The sequence below is a fragment of the Oryctolagus cuniculus genome, chromosome 7 (genome assembly GCF_051225735.1).
Source record: "Oryctolagus cuniculus isolate XC-2025 breed Fujian yellow rabbit chromosome 7, ASM5122573v1, whole genome shotgun sequence".
NCBI classification, from domain to species: Eukaryota; Metazoa; Chordata; class Mammalia; order Lagomorpha; family Leporidae; genus Oryctolagus; species Oryctolagus cuniculus.
The window spans coordinates 95946923-95966777 of NC_142873.1; the positions used below are offsets into that span (position 1 = coordinate 95946923).

Genomic DNA, 19855 nt, shown 5'->3' on the forward strand with positions numbered 1-19855 from the left:
CAAGTAAATCCAACAATGGTGTTTGGGACATGTTATGGGGGCATGCCCTCAGAATGTGGTTCTCTCAAGACATTTCATTATAAATGTTGAATTGGGCCCAGTCACTCACTCTACCCTACAGCTTGCGGTGCGATCCTTCCTCTGTCCGTATTCCACACTCTACCATTGCCACCCCTCATCAGGGACCAAACCAATGGGACTTTCTGAACTCAGACCTGAACTTCCAAAACTGTGAGCAAAATAAACCTTTTCCTTTTTATAAAGTTAGCTTTCTGAAGACTTTCACTGTGACAACAAAAAGCTGACTAACACAATGGAAAGTGTGTTCAAACTTAATAGCACTTTAACAGGGATAAGGATAAGCTATTGTTGCTTATAAGATGACCATATGATTGGTGCATAGGAAACTTTGTAAGAGCAACAAGCAATGGGTGCATTTGAAAGACAACACAGTTCAACTGTATGCTACTTTTAAGCAAAGAGAAGCTTACTTGTTCTGTCTTCTTCCAGAGGGCAAAGGAGGAACAAAAGCTGGAAGAGAAAAGAAAGCCTATTTCTGACCAGCTTAAGAAAATACTTTGCCGGTGCCGCAGCTCAATAGGCTAATCCTCCACCCGCGGCGCCAGCACTCCAGGTTCTAGTCCCAGTCGGGGCGCCGGATTCTGTCCTGGTTGCTCCTCTTCCAGTCCAGCTCTCTGCTGTGGCCTGGGGGTGCAGTGGAGGATGGCCCGGGTCTTTGGGCCCTGCACCCGCATGGGAGACCAGGAGGAAGCACCTTGCTCCTGGCTTCGGATCAGCGCAGCGCACCAGCCGCAACACACCAGCCATAGCGGCCACTTGGGGGTGAACCAACGGAAAAAGGAAGACCTTTCCCTCTGTTTCTCTCCCTCTCACTATCTAACTCTGCCTGTCAAAAAAATAAAGAAAAATATTTTTAATATTTAATACTGTCCTAAACGGAGACAGTTTGCATTCTGTGATAAATAGCTTTGTCACTAGAGGTAGTAGATTTGATGGCTTTTAAGTGTGCTATGGGATTCATGCATGGGGTAGAATGGTGGATTATAAACAAAGGCCAAAGATGCTTCAATATTCTTTCCACAGAAAGGACCATGTCCTGTCCTCTTGAATCTGACTTGGCTTGTAACTGGTTTAACTAAGGAAAAGACATTGTGTGACTTCCAAGATTAGGTCATAGAAGCCTAGACAATGTGCTGGTTTTCTTGTAATGTTTGCATTTGAGATGCTTTATCTCAGAACCCAGCCACCAGGCTGAGAGAAATCTGAGCCATGTGGAAAGGCACACATGGGAAGCGCAGCTCAAGTTAGATTTAAACTTTCATTTACATTTGAAAAATTATAAATATATTCTACAAAAAATTAATGTCCTACTTGACAATGGTACCATCACTCATCCACATGTCACAGGGTCAACAAAAATCTCCTTGAGGATATAATGACATATTTTGATTTAAGTTGTCTAGTAAAACTGGCTTATATATTTATTATATCATTTAGTTTTGAATTTTAATTAGCCCTCAAACTAGAAAAATATATTTCTTCAAAAAAATTGGTTGACAAAAAATAGTAACTGTGCAAGCACATGGACACGAGAAACTGGCAGTCAATTCATCTAGTTTGGGCTTCAGGTTAAAAATATGCTAGGGTAGAAACTGGCTATCTGATTTGATCAGAACTCTCTAAACAACTGAAAATTAATCAGGAGACTATCTAAAATACAGATTATATCCACTATGTGAGTGATCCTCACCTGAAGAGTTATTGTGTGTTAGTATTCTAAATTGTGATAGTAGTACTTATGTATGTGTGAATATTTGTAATTAACAAGTAAAAATGAAAATTGAGAAAACATGAAATTGCCAATGCTCAACTATTTTAAATCCATTAAATATTAATTTCATGTGGTCCAACCTAATTTTTAGAGGTTAAATGCTCAAAAATTATTTGTCATTGGTGGAAATGCAGTAAAAATTGTGTGTAGACTATTGATTTAAGGAATAAGATACTTGACAACTATGGATTTAGTAAGTGCACAGGGAACAGTGTATATGTGAACACAGATACATGGCATACTACCAAAGAATTGCTTCATCTGTTTAGGGGACAAATAATTTTGTTGTAACACATAGACCTTTTCCAATTAGGATGGCTATTCGTGCCTGGATATATTATGAAACACTGACTTGAATGACAACGATCATTTCTTTCCTAACTCCACTCTGCAGTGATCTATCTAAAAAACCAACATTCTTTAGGAAGAAAACAAGGCTTTAAAAAGAATGATCTTTATGGGAGCTGGTGGTTATAGAGAATTTTAGTGCCAATAAAAAGAAGATGAGGATTACTTGTTCCTTTGAGGCCGTGAGGTAATTAAAAAACAATATTTAGTGGCTTTTAGAACACCTATTTCCATGAAATCTCGGCACTAAACAATTCAGGGAAATCAGAATACATAAATCACCTAAACAGATCAGAAAAAAATGGATTAAACAGCCATAATTCTATGCTACCTCTACCCATCCAGATTCATTAAATTATTTCAACCTCTTGGCACAAAATCCCATAACCCTCCAAAGCATGTGTCTTGTTTTGGTGCTTATCAAAATTAGTGTCTGCAAAAACCACACAGGGAATACTTCTCCTTAAAAGGGGCAGTTTCCTGTTGAAGCCCTCTTTGCAGAAGGTTCAAGAAATGCACTTTCATTGTGCTCATACTTTACCAAGTCTCTCTTATCCACTGAGTTGGTTGTCAGTTTCACAGCAAAATATCTAAAATGATATTTATACCTCAAAATTAAAGTAGATCAATGGTTTATTTGTTTAATCATTTTTTATTGATTCATTTAATAAGTAGTTAAGTGACTACCATGTGCCAAGCAGAGATGAAGACACAAAAGATCATAGCAATTTGCAACCTGTGGTTAAGAGACCACCACAAATTTAGAATTCAAAACACCAAGTGAATGTGGATCCCTAAGAAACATGAAAATGTGAGTACTTAAGATAGCATGAACATGTGAAGAATTTTAAAAATCTGTTGAAACTAATGTGTGCTGGCATATATGTGTTGCACCATAATTTATATTTGAAAACTAGGTCCTTGAGGAGCCAATGTAAAATTAAAACCATGTTATAGAACCCTGGAAAGAGCAAGAGAGGGGTAGGCTGAGTAAAAGGAGAAGTATAGCAGCCATTTCCAGACACGCTGGGATGCAACAACCTGGAGTAAAGAGTTAAAAAGAATATGTGAAAAAAATCTTAGAAGCCAACATTAACAGTGAAAGATGGCACAATTTGAGCCTTAATAAGAATGAAAAACCACAATGGATAAAAATACTTCAATAAATTTTAAATCCATGAAAATTGAACACTGACGGAATCTGCCAGGGAACTAACTCACTATTTTGAAAACTTAAAGGAATGAAGAATTTAGCCTCCTTTTTTTTTTTTTTTAATTTTTGACAGGCAGAGTGGACAGTGAGAGAGAGAGAGACAGAGACAGAGACAGAGAGAAAGGTCTTCCTTTTGCCATTGGTTCACCCTCCAATGGCCGGTGTGGCTGGCGCGCTGCGACTGGCACATCGCGCTGATCCGAAGCCAGGAGCCAGGTGCTTTTCCTGGTCTCCCATGTGGGTGCAGGGCCCAAGGACTTGGGCCATCCTCCACTGCACTCCCGGGCCACAGCAGAGAGCTGGCCTGGAAGAGGGGCAACCGGGACAGAATCTGGCACCCCGACTGGGACTAGAACCCGGTGTGCCAGCGCCGCAAGGCAGAGGATTAGCCTATTGAGCCACGGCGCCGGCTTAGCCTCCTTTTTTACATTAACTGGTAACCAATGAGCAGATATGAGGAATATCTTTTATTCTAGAAATACCATCAGAAAATAAGACGATCACCATGGTTAATTTCTTTTTTTTTAAATTTTGTTTTTATTTGACAGGTAGAGTTAGACAGTGAGAGACGAGACAGAGAGAAAGGTCTTCCTTCTGCTGGTTCACTCCCCAAATGGCCGCCACAGCCAGCGCTGCACAGATCCAGAGCCAGGAGCCAGGTGCCTCTTCCTGGTCTCCCACGTGGATGCAGGGGCCCAAGGACTTGGGCCATCCTCCACTGCCCTCCTAGGCAACAGCAGAGAGCTGGACTGGAAGAGGAGCAACTGGGACTAGAACTGGTGCCCATATGGGATGCTGGTGCCGCAGGTGAAGGATTAACCTGGTGTGCCACAGCGCCGGCCCCAACCATGGTCTAATTTCTAATGAACAAAAGACCTAGGCATCTCCAAAAGACACAATAATACTGTGCACTTTCCATTAAATAGATAGCACCAGTTATGTAGGTGTCTTGTCAAAAAAAAAAAAAAATCAGATCTTTTATTATCAATCTCTAGATCCAAGTGTTAATTATGGTAAATAGGAAACCTAAGAACATATAAAACTATACCATTGGGATTGCTACCAGTAAAAGATAGACTGCATGAAGCTACAGATCAAATAGCCATGAGTCTTCAACAAAGGCAATAGAAAGTAGATACCCTTATATTTTAAAAAGTCTTAAAGACATATCAATCAGCCTCAATGTGTGGGCTTAATTTGAATCTTAATTTTTTTAGAAAAAGTATGACACATGAGATAATTTCATTTACAGGATACTTATTGATAGTAAGAATTATGGTTAACCTTTGAATATGATATTGGTATTTTGGTTATACATTAAAAACCGGAATTTCTGGGGCCAATAATTTGAAGTAGTGGGTAAAGCTGCTCCCTGCAAATCAGTATTCCATATGGGCACTGATTCATGTCCTGGATGTTTCACTTCTGATCCAGCTCCTGCTAATGGCCTGCGAAATGGAGCAGAAGATGGCCCAAGTGTTTGGGCCCCTGCCACCAATGTGGGAGACCTGGATGAAGCTCCTGGCTCTTGGCTTTGGCCTGGCCCAGCCCTGGCTATTGCAGCCATCTGGGGAATGAAACAGCAAACTTGAGGGATTTCTCTCTCTTTCTCTGTGTCTCTCCCTCTCTCTGTAACTCTGCCTTTCAAATAAATAAGTACATTTAAAAAAAAACCTGAGTTTTTAGCTTTTGAAAGTACATTATGACATATTTATAATTGGAATCAAGTTATGCTCTCCATAATGATATTTTGGTCTATGATGGACCACATACAAGTATAAGATGGTGGGCCCATATTTCTTAGTGATTTCTGCTTTAGTCTTTGTATGTACACACTATGATGTTCCCACAATGACAAAAAAAAAAAAAAACTATTGATGCACCTCTCAGAACATATCCCCATTGTTAATTGATGCATGACTGTAATATGATCTTGGATTTGCCTCAAAATCATAGGGGGGACGGGTTGGAAGGATGGGATTGATGATGGAGATGGGAGAAGACTGACCAATGAGTTGATGTTTGCTGGAGATGGTGTTGAATATGTAGAGGCTCATTATAAATTTGTGTGTTTTTGCAATTCTCCACAAAGCAAAAAGACATATGAACTCATGTATCTAAATATAAGAAGGATTTGGCTAATTCATGCTCTTACAGAGTTTCCAGTCAAGTTTCACATCTAATGGTCAGGAACATTCAAAGATATACTCAGTGTGGAAACATATGCATATATGTAAACATCATAGAAAGAAAACAGGAACTTCCTGTGTCAGTACATTTTTATAGAACATATAAGTATGTACAACCATGTACACACAAATCTGTATATGCACAGATATACTCCCCAGACGCATCTCACTGACATTCTTCATAAATTTTTTAACCTTGTCAGAGAAGGCATCTCGGGATAACAAGTAAACATATATTTCAATTAGCAGAAAACCGTATTTCCAGGGGATTGGAGTAAGATGGTGGAGTAGTGAGGGAGCTTGCTGCTCAAGTCTAGGAGAAAATAGTTTTAAAAAAACGTGCAAAGAGTACATTCTCTGGGAAGAGTTAGGGAGAAAACAGCAGATGAAACTCTGCGTAAATTGGAGGAACACAGTATACCTACATGGAGGGCGCAGAGGCATACAACTAGGACCCCAGCAGCTGAGAGCCTCTGCACCAGTGTTGGAGAGTGAGGTGAGACTGCAACAGCCCAAGCCACTGGCAAAAAAGCTGAAGGAAGAGCCTAGAGAGAAGCTGGCTTGAAGCCCTGTAGGGTATAGTGTACTCCCCAAACTAGAGGAGAAAAAAAGTAGGGGGCACATTTTCTCTCTCCCTGATCATCCTGCAAAGGCATCCTATAACAAGCTGACAGAGAGCAGGCGCCATTTTGCACATAAATAACAGCTGCACCAACTCCTGTCTGCACCCAGCAATGAGCCAAGCAGAGACTCCTGAGTCTGGTGGGGAGAATAGGCAGGGGGCTGAGTCTCTCCTGACTGTGGGAGGCTTATGTGCAGGAACTATGAAAATCACTGAGGCTGCATGGGAGGAGTCAGGGTGTGGCTGGGACATTGGGCAGTCACTGTGGGAGGCTCTATGCAATCAGGGCTTCCTAGTTACCTGGTGAGGGACATTGCTGGGAAATCTGAGCTTACAGATCCTTTGTGTGATCCTGTGGCAGAGCAGATGAATAATATACTTACCGGGTTGGTGCCCAGGCATGGGTATCCTTGGTGGAGAGGAGCTCAGCTGAGTCTAAGCCAACACACAAGAAGAAATCAGCCCTCGGATTTAAAAAAAAAGGAGATAGACCACACCAAACCTAGGTGTTTCACCTATCACCTCAAACACACCCTTCATCCTGGAACACTGAACAGGGCTCCCTGGCCTCTCCCATGACAAGATTATAGGTATTCACTGAAAGCAGATACTTCAGCAATCCAATCAGACATAGTGCAAAGAAAAAGCTGCCACAGCGAAAAACCAAAAAAACCAAGGAGTATCCCTACAAATGCTGAATAACAAACACATGAACCCAAGAAACAAGAATAAGAAAGACAACTTGACACCCCAAAAGAACACAACACTACAATACTAGATTGTAAGATGATGAGATTAAAGAAATGCCAGAAATGGAATTTAAAAATTTGATCATAAGATTACTTAGAAATAATCAGAAGCAAATGCATGTACTAATGAAATCCATACATGACATAAAAGAAAATTTCCCCCTTGAAATTGAGATCCTAAAGAGAAATCAAAATGAAATCTTGGAAATGAAAAATTCAGTACAACAAATAAAAATATTGTAGAAAGTCTTAAAAACAGAATCTGTGAAGCAGAAGAAAGAATATCGGACTTAGAAGACAAAGCACAGGAAATTAAACAGTCAGACCAAACACAAGGAGAAGAAATTAGAAAACTAAAAAACACTGTTGGGAATCTACATGATACTGTTGAATGAACCAACATATGAGTTCTAGGAGTTCCTGAAGGTGTGGAAAGAGAGAAAGAATTAGTAGGCCGTTTTAGTGAAATAATGAGAGAAAATATGCCCAATTTGGAGAAAGAAAGGGGCATCCAAGTACAGGAAGCACATAGAACTTCTAATACACATGACCAGAAAAGATCTTCATGATGATACATTGTAATCAAACTCTCCCAGTAAAACATAGAAAAGATTCTAAAATGTGCATGAGAGAAATGCCAGACTACTTTCAGATGATCTCCAATTAGACTCACAGCAAACTTCTTGTCAGAAACACTACAGGCCAGGAGAGAATGGCAAGATATAGTCCAAGTCATAAGACAAAAAATTGTCAAACCAAAATAGTATACCCTGCAAAGCTCTCATTTACCAACAAAGGTGAAAAAAGACCTTCCACTGCAGGATTTTGTCACCACCAATCCAGTCCTGCAGAAGATATTTAACGACGTTCTGCACACAGAAACACAGAAACATGGTCATCACTATGGAAGAAGGTAAAAGAAGGAAATCTTGCAGTAAAAGCACAAAGGAAATCTAAAATTAAAAATAGGAATATTTATGGAAAAATGGCAGGGGAAATTTGTTACTTATCAATAATCACCTTGAATGTAAATGGCCTCAAGTCTCCATTTAAAAGACACAGACTGGCTGAATGGATTAAAAAACAAAATCTATCTATTTTTGCTGCCTACAAGAAACACATCTCACCAACAAAGATGCATGCAGACTGAAAGTGAAAGGATGGAAAAAGATATTCCATGCTAACAGAAACAAATAAAGAGTTGGTGTAGCTATCCTAATATGAGACAAAATAGATTTTAAACAAAAACTGTTAAAAGAGACAAAGAAGGGTACTACATAATGATTAAGAAACCAATTCAACAGTAAGATGTGACTATTATAAATTTATATGCACCTTAGTTAAGGGCACCTGGCTATTTAAAAGATATGTTAATGGATTTAAAGAGAGACTTAGACTCCAATACAATAGTATTGGGGGACTTCAATACTCCACTTTCAGCAGTGGACAGATCAACCAGACAGAAAATCAACAAGGAAACAGCAGATTTAATCAACACTATACACCAAATGGACCTAACTGATATCTATAGAGCTTTTCATCCTAGAGTTGCAGAATACACATTCTTCTCACCTGTGTATGGAACCTTCTCTAGGATTGACCACATGCTAGGCCATAAAACAAGTCTCAGTGAATTCAAAAAAATCAAAATCAAAATCATACCACGCATCTCCTTGGACCACAATACAATGAAGCTGTAATTTAGCAACTCAGGAATCTCTAGAACATATGCAAACACATGGAGACTGAACAGCATGCTCCTGAATGAACAGTGGGTCACAGCAGAAATCAAAAGAGAAATAAAAAAATTTCTGGAAACAAATGAAGACCACAATACAACATATCAAAACTTATGGGATACAGCAAAATCAATGTGAAGAGTAAAGTTTACAGCAATTGGTGCCTACATCAAGAAATTGGAAAGGCACCAAATAAATGAGCTATCAATGCAACTCAAGGATCTAGAAAACAACAGCAAACCAAACCCAAAACTAGTAGGAGAAAAGAAATAATTCAAATTGGAGAAGAAATCAACGAAATTGAAACCAAAAAAAAAAAAAAAACAATATAAAAGATCAGCAAAACGAAGAGCTGGTTTTTTTGAAAAAAAAAAAAAATTGACATACCATTTGCCCAGTTAACCAAAAAAAAAAAAAAGGAGAAAGAAGACCCAAATCAAAATTAGAGATAAAAAAGGAAATGTAACAACAGACACCACAAAAATAAAAGGAATCATCAGAAATTACTATGAAGAGTTGTATATCAACAAACTGGGAAACCTGGAAAAAATATGTCGATTCCTGGACACATACAACCTACCTAAATTGAGCCATACAGACATATAAAACCTAAACAGATCCATAACCAAGATGGAAACTGAATCAATAATAAAGAACCTCCCAATAAAGAAAAGTGCAGAACCAAATGGCTTCACTGCTGAATTCTACCAAACACTTAAAGAAGAACTAACTCCTCTTCTTCTCAAGTTATTCAAAACAATTGAAAGGGAGGGAATCCTCCCAAATTCTTCTATCAAGCCAGCATCACCTTAATTCCTAAATCTGCAGAAGACACAAGAGAGAAAAGAACTATGACCAATTTCCCTGATAAACACAGGCACAAAAATCCTCAACAAAATTCTGGGCAATCAAGTCCAACAACACATCAGAAAGATCATCCACCCAGGCCAAGTGGGATTTATCCCTGGTATGCAAGGATGGTTCAACATTTGCAAATTAATCAATGTGATACATCACATTAACAAATTGAAGAACAAAATCCATATGATTACCTCAACAGATTTAGAGACAGCATTTGCTAAAATACAATACTCTTTTTTTTTTTTGACAGGCAGAGTGGATAGTGAAAGAGAGAGACAGAGAGAAAGGTCTTCCTTTGCCGTTGGTTCACCCTCCAATGGCCGCCGCGGCCGGCGCGCTGCAACCGGCACACTGCACTAATCCAAAGGCAGGAGCCAGGTGCTCCTCCTGGTCTCTCATGGGGTGCAGGGCCCAAGCACTTGGGCCATCCTCCACTGCACTCCTGGGCCACAGCAGAGAGCTGGCCTGGAAGAGGGGCAACCGGACAGAATCTGGTGCCCCGCCCAGGACTAGAACCTGGTGTGCTGGCGCTGCTAGGTGGAGGATTAGCCTGTTGAACCGCGGTGCCAGCCTTAAAATACAATACTCTTTCATGATGAAAATTTCAAGCAAATTGGATATAGAACGAATATTCTTCAACATAATCAATTGAATTTATGACAAACCCACACCCAGCATCCTATTGAATGGGAAAAAATTGGAAGCATTCCCACTGAGATCCAGAACCTGACAAGGATGCCTGCTCTTGCCATGGCTATTCAATATAGTCCTGTAAGATTTAGCCAGAGCCATCACACAAGAAAATAAAATCAAAGGGATTCAAATTGGGAAAGAGGAAGTCAAACTATCCTATTTGCAGATGACATGATTCCATATATACGGTATCCATAAGACTCTACCAAGAGATTATTGGAACTCATAGAAAAGTTTGATAAAGTAGCAGGATATAAAATCAATACACAAAAATCAACAGCCTTTGTATACACAGACAATGCTGCAGCTGAAAAAGAATTTTTAAGATCGATCCCATTCACAATAGCTACAAAAAATCAAAAAACTTGGAATAGATTTAACCAATTATATCAAAGATCTCTACAATGAGAATTACAAAACATTGAAGAAATAGAATAATTACAAAAAAATGGAAAAATCTTCCATATTCATGGATTTGAAGAACCAATATCATCAAATGTCCACTCTTCTGAAAGCAATTTACAGATTCAGTGCATTTCACTCCTGGGAATGTAACCAAGGAAATGAAATCAACAAATAAAAGAGTTATCGGCACCCCCATGTTTATTGTAGCTCAATTCACAATAGCAAAGACATGGAATCAACCTAAATGCCTATCAATGGAAGACTGGATAAAAAAATTATGGGATATGTACTCTATGGAATACTATGCAGTAGTAAAAAATGAAATCCAGGTTTTTTTTGCAACAAAATAGATGAATCTGTAAAACATCATACTTAGTGAAATAATTCAGTCCCAAAGGCACAAATACCATATGTTCTTCCTGATCTGTGATATCTAATAGAGCCTGTGAAAGGAAATCTGTAGAAGTGAAAATGACACTTTGAGAAGCAATGACTTGAACAGCCCTTATCTTGACTGTTGAGGAATAGTTTATTATTATTATTTTTTTCTTAATGGAGAATGAGACTGGGAATGAGAGAGGGAGGAGGATGTGGGGTGGGAGTTGGAGAAGGAGAGTGGGTATGAGGAGAAGAATAACTATATTCCTAAAGTTGTACTTATAAAATTTGTACTCATTAAATAAAATGTTTCTTTGGAAAAAAAACATATTTCCGGTTATGTACCAGAGATATAATCTTGGTGGCATGGGTAGCATATTTGTCAGCTTTTCATCACTATAATGAAATACTTGTGACAAACTACTTATGAAGAAAGGAAGTTTACTTCAGCTCACAGATTTGGAGGTTCATAGTTCAAGACTGGTGGTCCCTATTGGCTCGGCCATTTGTGAGGAAAGGCCACATGGCAAGACAGGGAGCACAGAGAGCAGCTAGGCCAAACTTCCTGGCTTTTATAACTAACTCATATTAACTACATTCCAATTGGGTATGTACCCAATTACCTATAGAGCCTACCCGGCCCACCTTCTTAACATCATAATTTAATCAAGTTTCCATCCTTTCAATAATATTAATTAATTTATGATTTTGGAGGTTAAAGGTCTGCATGAGTCTGGAAACTGTATTATTTTTAAATCAGAGCAGGCATGTGACATATATGAAATGTGCCCATGTGGATGTGCATACAGATGCTGTGCCTTGAAGGCTAAGGGAATTCTACACTATCAGGTATCTGTCCCCCTGTCAATTTCAGCCTGCAAAAAATGTACTAGATTTAAGAATTTCACAGTAGCTGAAAATTCCCTGGTGGCTAATCTTTAATGCTAAATATAGAGAATCTTCTCCAGTCTCAAAAATTAAGCCAAAAAAAGAGGTGTTATCTATTTCCGTATCAAAGGTCAAAGTGCCCATCCTACCACTACAGTATGAAATTGCTAGCACAATGAAATTACTACAGAGCAATACAAAAAATCAACCCAAAAATCCAAACTCCTAAAAAAGTAACAAAGTCCACATTATGGTATGAAAATGGTTTCTTACATCTGTTTGCTTACTACATCTAGCTGTTTACACAATATAGAAATCCTTACTTGCAAGCTGCTACATTATTTTTTTTTTGACAGGCAGAGTAGATAGTGAGAGAGAGAGAGACAGAGAAAGGTCTTCTTTTTGCGGTTGGTTCACTCCCCGCAATGGCTGATGCGGCCAGCGCACCGCGCTAATCCAAAGGCAAGAGCCAGGTGCTTCTCCTGGTCTCTCATGGGGTGCAGGGCCCAAGCACTTGGGCCATTCTCCACTGCACTCCCGGGCCATAGCAGAGGGCTGGCCTGGAAGAGGGGCAACCGGGACAGAATCTGGCGCCCCGCCCGGGACTAGAACCCGGTGTGCCGGCGCCGCTAGGTGGAGGATTAGCCTATTGAGCCGCGGCGCCGGCCATTGCTACATTATTTTCAAAAGTCAGTACGTTTCAAGAAAGTAGTGGATCATTTTAGGTGAAAGTGTTTTATCAATAGGGATTTTATAGTTAGCCAATGTGATTATATATCCATTAGTATTCACAAGCCAAACAACCATGTTTCATTTACATCCCAGAAACACCTCAACATGGATATTCTAATTTCCTCTATTTCAAATGAACAAAAGAATTTTTTATACAGGCATAGCCAAAGACAGTTTTCTAAAATCTGCACAGAAAACTATGACAAGTTATTTCTGCCACTGAAACAGTTACCAAGTCCCCATCTGCAACCTAAGGATAAATGGCCAAAAGAGTTGTCTGACATTGTCATTTTTGAAATGTGGTAAATATTGACCATCTACTTAATTAGTTTGCTGTCCTCATCCACTTAACATATGGAAATTTTAGAGGAGAGAAACTTGGAGGAAGTGGTAGATGCTCTCTTTCTCCAGGTGAAACTAACAAAGGCATGAAGGATAAGGAAACTGCTCTCCCAGACTCACATGATCTGTTACTCTAGGTCTGCCAAGGTCTCTCACTGCACTGAGCTTGCAGGCTGCATTACCATTACCTACAGCAATGTGCGTGTCAGGGATGAGCATAGCGTCATGGTGCTTTGAAAGTGCCCATGCTGAATATTTTCGCACTGTGCCACAGCTTTGGTTTTGACAGGTACTGGTATGCTGTAATGAACTTTCAGCAACAGCTGGAGGAAGAAGACATGCCAGTTTTCAAGGTCTATGGGAAAATGAGTGTTTTTATGACATGATTTATAAATGATATTACATCTATGAAATTTTAATGCTTTAATTTTGGCCCACATGGCATGAATTAGTGAGCCAAGATACTATCAGGCCTCATTTTCACAAGACCAATTTCCACTAAAAGATGAAGAGGCCATAGCTCTTGCTAAAGGTTATCTTCCTAGCAGAAGGAGGCGGAGGCAACAGAAACCTAGCATTGAGTTTTTTTTTTTTTTTTCCAACAAAACAATTCCCTTGGAGGGTTCAAAAAGCTCTTCATTCTATTTTCTTCTAATCAAAATTAGAGTAATGTGAAGATGAAGATGTACTTGGATAAGATTTAATGAGGACAAATTAGATAAAGCAAAACAGATCAAAAAAGAGTGAAAACATTTAAAAATTTCTCCTCCTTTTTCGTTGCCATTATATCTGAGTAATTATGCAGCAAGTCTACAAAGAACTTGCATAAAGTCACAATCTTCATTTTGAACAACAGGAATAGACATTTGTTTTGTCTTAGTTCTATTTTGTTTCTTTTTTCCTTCTTCTCTTTCTGTTGGGGGTAGAGCAGCAGTGTGGCTGCTGTCCAATGAATCCACGACACCTGATGTTCTAGATACCTCAGGGTAGTGGAGAAGCAACATCGGAGCTGGTTTTGGGCTCAATATCTGGTGGGAGGGGAAGTCGCCATTACAGAACAATCCCTCAAAGTGGATGGTCACACCATTTTAGGCACAGACTGTACATATTTCAGGGAAAAGGGAAATCAAGGATGTCAATAGCCATTAGGAAAGGGCTTTATGAAGAGATGAAGACAGGGCTTGAACAAGACGGTGAAGGCAACAGAATTTTTAGAGCTTCAGGAGGAGGGGGCACACTAGGCATGAGATTCCACTAGATCAATAATGGACTTTCTAGTCTTTGGAGTATTAGTGTGGTTGGCAGTTTCAGAAGAGCATACAATACACATGTATATACATGTAATGACACTGAAGGGAATTAGTTATTTATGCAAACTGACTTCTCTAGCTATGAGAATTCTCTTGTCCTTTGCAACTACAGTGGAAATGGCTGCTTGGGCTCTCCCTCCAGCATCTCTTCTGACACATCATCTGTTCATTCCAAAGTTATTATACAACTTTTATGAAACTAAGTCTACAAGACAGGTTCTAAGGTGTAACTGATGTCTCTTTTGTAAGCCAGAGAAATTTGCACAGTCTGTGTCTCAGAAGACAAATGCTTCAGCTCCTTTTGGGGTGTTAACTACCTGTTTGTGTCTAGCTTCTGCAGCACTAGCCTGCCAAGATTCCTTGGTTTAACTGCAGCGAGGGAAAAGCTATCATCAATTACAGATTGAGAGCAAACAATTAACTTTGCAGGAAGCAATTCAAATGAAAGCCAAATTTCTTCTTGGTCATTTTGTGATATCAAAACTTTGGTTTAACAGGTAATGCAAAACATTTCATTTTCCATAGTGTCTATGGGTGCTGTTGAGTTCTATTTCTTGGTATCTCTTTGTGCCTTTGTTAAAAAAAAAAGCACCATCACAGAGAGAAGCACCACTGCCAAATAACTAATAATCCTGTTCTCCGGCTGCCTCTGACAGTCTCTAGGGGAGAAGCAGGGAAATTCTTTGTGCAGAGTTGCCTAAGGTTTCCCTAGATGGCCTTGACTACACTGGCCACCTGTTCCCTGTTTAGAGAAACCATCCTCCTCCCTCCACCTTCTGTTCCTTGTCTCAGACTAACGATGATATATGGGGTGCTGTGTTCCTCCTAATTATGAAAATTGCTTTCCATTGGTTCCAAGATTTTTATTTGATATCTTCTCAGAATCTTGGCTAGCCTTGGAGCTATGGGGCCCTTAAGTAAAATTAGATCTTAGAGCCCCCATATGGGATCTGACATGCAGCTTTCAACCAGGAGCTCTTATTTAAAAAAGGAAAGCTAATGCTTCAAAGAAAAGGTGCCAGTTCTCCACCATGCAGTCCATTATTCCACCAAGCTGAGCTTCCGTATCTAAAAAGAAATTCCCGGGCCCTATTGCACAAAGACCATCACTGGTGAACACAACACTACCTATCATAGTTGTACCTGCACTATCTGACCGCTTCCCTACACCAGTAGGGGCACCGGCATCCCTTTCAACTCCCCACATCAGAAATTTGTGGGTTTTTCTTGGTTCCCCCACCATTCTCACACTTGCTACCATCAAATCTGCCCCCTCTTCTCACCTAACCCTGCCCACTCTGATCCATTCATATACTACTAGTTTGTTTTCTTTAACCTTTCATTATTTCCCACTGACATTCTAGAAAGCAAGTAGTATCCACTCTTAGTTGTACCTACCCTCCTTACTCTCTTTTAATTGTTTCTGCACACTCTAGTCAGAATGAGTGCTCTGAAGTGCAATTCTGCTATTATTATTCTTTTCTTCCAAACGAGTCAGTAGCTCTCCACTGCCTTCAGATGATTTACAAGCCTTTTGCCTACACTGTACAGAATGCCCTTCTCCTTTGGTCTCTGTACTTATGATAGTGCCTGACACAGCCTTGGTTCTTAATATTTGGTGAATACACTATGATGAAATTAATGAATAATCTTTCTGCTGATTGACCATTAAAGGCATAAGAAGATATGACACCGTTTTTCTGGTGTTACTGGAGATCACAAGATGGAGAGAAGACTCAATTGTTTCTTTTTTACAATGAACCTGGTAATGTGTTAATGATGATGTTGGAAAGGAAACAATTATTATCTTTCCATTGGTAATTAAATTAGATTTTCATTTCCTTTGCACATAATGATAAACTTTTCAACGTCTCATACCAAGACACTTCAACACTGACAGCATCAGCATGTTGTGTATGTTAGAGTCTCTTTCCTGCTTTCAAAAAGTAGGTATTTTGTCTGTCTCCACCTGCAATTAGATATTCAGGGTCTCTACAGAAATGGCTCAGCTGTTGCGATATATTCCACCCAATGGAAGGGTCAGAGTTTAAAAGGCCAACTTCTTTGTCTTAACATATGGCTCAAGAAAGGATGCACACAGATCAGTGAGGGAGGAAGGTGCCACCTCCTCAACTTGCCAAATGAGTTAATCAACCTCGTCAAAAAGGAATGACAGATGTCAAAGCCAAATCACTTCATTACCAGTTTTTCCATGTGCCCCTGGTGTTCTTGATAAGCTGTCATTTTCTTCATCAGTTTTATGGAAGAATCTCACACCTTGGAGACTTAAATGATGTTTAATGTTGAAGCTTGGGAAAGAAAGAAGTTCGTGCTTCTACCTTGCTGCCTGAGACAGTTCCGAGAGACTTGCACATAACCTTGAGCAGAAGAAATGATGGGTCCATTGATTTCAGATTAATATATGGAAGATTATTTTTAAAACTGGAGCTACTGGCTGGTGGAACATGCTGCTTCAGAAAGTAGAGAGCTTTCTCTATAAAGAGCTTTCTATGCCTGGAGATTGTTACTGTTTAAAATGTCAAAGACAGAATTCAGCCATGGGGAGAAGGAGGATCGAGTAGGTTGGAACAGAGAGAACAGACCATATAAGTTCATCTCTGAGAGTCTATGATCCTAATATATCCTATTCAAATGGTGATAAATTCTGTGTGCAACTTAAATAATTGTCAAAAGACTGTAAAATATCATCTAGAAATAAGACTGATATGATGTCTCATTTTTGTGTAATCCACTGTTTTAGACTCACAGTTAGATAAAAATTCCTAATTTTGAATTTAACACATCATCACTCAAAACCATGCCAGATACCAGGTCTTATCAGTATTTATTTAAATCAGTTTGGTTATAATTTTTTTATTAGATTGTCAAGGTTTTTTTTCTGAGTATTTCTACCCTCTGCCTTCTACTTTCCATAGATTATAACCTCAACTAAGGCAGTTCTGCATTATTCATTACAGTATTTCCAGTATCTAAACAGTACTTGGCATATAGTAGGTGTTCAATGAATATTTATTGAATTATGAGCATTTTATTACCCACAAGATTAGAAGGGAAAGATAAAGGTATCTCTTCAGAATGAATATTGTTCTTAGAGCCTTTTCTGCTGCTCCTGCCACCCACCATTCCCACCATTCTTGGGAGTCCAAGAACATGACCAGACTACTCATTACCTCCCAGAAGCACAAGTCCAGAGGAAAAATACAATTATGTTAATAGTATTTCTATTGGAGAGGAAATTAATGAATTGGCTTTTTTTTTCATTATGCTATTCAACTAGTGATGACTTTTCCTAAAATGAAATTTGATGCCCTGTATCACAAGGAAATTTGCCACCTTGGCCATATCTTCTTCCAAATTGGAATTAAATGTGGAAAGAACAGGGAGGTAACAGTGACCCACTGGTGGGTTCATGTTGGCTCTGATATTTCAGTGCATGACCGGATGCTTGGGAGAGGGCCTGCAAGGTAGTACCTCTCCCCAGGACTGGTCATTACTTTAGCAGTCTGTAAGCATCAACAGATGCCTTGCACCTCTCAGATTAAACATGGCCAAGTGACCTCTGAGACTGTCCAGCATTGCCTTCAGCCAGAAGTACATCTGAAAAGATGAAGCCTGTTCCCTACAACTGCCCTGGAAACTCACTTCTAATCTAGCCACATCGATCACTGGGAAAAGATTATCATTCCTACAAAACTTCGTTAACTTTCTGGACTGGTCTGAGATCAACAAGCCTTCTCTTTAACTGATAAGACAAGCAATTTCATTTTCTTCTCGACTGAGTTTAAGGTACTAAGTCACTACCTAGAATTGTTCAAAATGGTATCTTCTTGTCTTCCTGCCAAGCTGTGAGACTAACAATACTTTTGACAAGCTGAAAAATTCCTTAGCTGCCTGCTGTCTCTGCAGCAAATTTTCTTCATCAACTAATTCACTAATTTGGGCCTTCTTGAGAACTCAGCTAATTTGTAAGAACAGGTGGCTCATTCCATAAGTGTTCAATAAAGATTCACACATGATTACACATACAGCATTGCCTTAAAAACAAATGAAGAAATGTGTGCAGTATTTTTGGAGAAGCTAAAGAGACAGGCAAAAGATTCTTTAGTAACTAACAGTGTGCATCTGGTGATCTGGCAAAAATTCTCCCAAAAATTGATGGAGGAAGGGAGTGGAAGCAGGTGACATAAGGATATAAAGTGCTTGTCACATGCACAATAAATTATTTCGGGGAAACTACCATGAGGTGATTGGTATAAAACAAACAAAAAAATTACTAATCATAGCTTCACTCCTATTATTTTTTCATTCCATCTGGCCTTGAGTTCATTCATTCACGTAATATTTATTGATCACTTAACAACACTTCATATGTGCCAGGTACTATTTCAATGATCTAAGTCCACCATCTTCTTTCATTACAAAAAAAAAAAGAAATTGTATGCTACATGGTTAAGAAACTACCATTACCTATTTACACATTAAATTAGACACTGAGATATTATTGGGATAGGTAAGAAAAAAGATGATTCAAGTGAAAAATTATAAGCCAATCAATCCACCAGTTGCTTGGACATTAAGGAAAAAAATATGCAGCAGTGATTCTGGCTGACATTTTGTTGATTTTAAGAAACTGGTTAATTATTTTATTACAAGGAAGATAAAATTTGCCTAAGAGAAAATGCTTACATGCAATAAAAACAATAGATACAAAGTGATGTAGTCATTGTACCTTTTGCTTAAATGGGAGACAATTTTTATTAAGAGAGTTGCAACAAAAGGCAGGAGCATTCCTCCCTTTGTTCTCCCTTTGATTTTGCATAAATCATTACTCTACAGATCATCGGGGCCAAATAGTACAAAGTACAGTGAGTGCCACAATGGTTTTGAATTAACACATATGTAACAGGGTGATAATGAATTCTGCCCCTCATTAAATATGTGAAACAAAGAGCACACACTGACTCAGGCACAGAGAAATTTTATTTCCTATTTATAAATCCTAGTTATCATTCCATTCTTTTTGCCAGGAAAAAATAATGTTTGCATTTATAAGATAGCAAATACATCTAGAGCTCTGAAGGTTTAAAATGGAGGTTAATGGGGACGAGGGTTTTAACACCGTTCCCTAACAAAACAGTTTCTGAAAGAGGATCTACAACCTATGATAACATCATGGCCGAGAAAATCCTTTAACTGATACACAAATGACTGACCTTTATCAATGTTGAAACTACCTCTGTTAAAATAGATGGATATATACAAGTAACCGGTATTTTTTGATCCAAGTGCTCTAGAGTGGCTCAGTCACTTCCTCATTCTTTCATGAATTTGTTCATTTCTTCTATAAATATTTACTGAACATCTAATAAGAGGTAGGCATCATGATAAACTCAAGGTCCACGAATGCACATTGAATGTTACCATTCTTGACTAGAATAAAGTTAAGCAAGGTTAAGAGAGGTTGGTGAACTACAGTGGGGGCTTTAAACCAGACTTCACAGTAGAAGTCATTA

At 39.0% G+C, this 19855-nt stretch overlaps 1 protein-coding gene across 8 annotated transcripts in view; it reads right to left on the reverse strand.

Annotated features, from left to right (window-relative positions):
- Positions 1-19855, reverse strand: part of ST6GALNAC3 (ST6 N-acetylgalactosaminide alpha-2,6-sialyltransferase 3) — a 611484-nt gene that overhangs the window by 53222 nt on the left and 538407 nt on the right. The window contains exon 4 of one of the 8 annotated variants that reach the window (XM_089337179.1): positions 492-531. The exons of the other annotated variants lie outside the window; for them this stretch is intronic. Within the exon in view, the coding sequence (XP_089193305.1) occupies positions 492-531 (40 nt within the window). The remainder of the gene's footprint in view (positions 1-491; positions 532-19855) is intronic. 8 annotated transcript variants of the gene reach the window in all.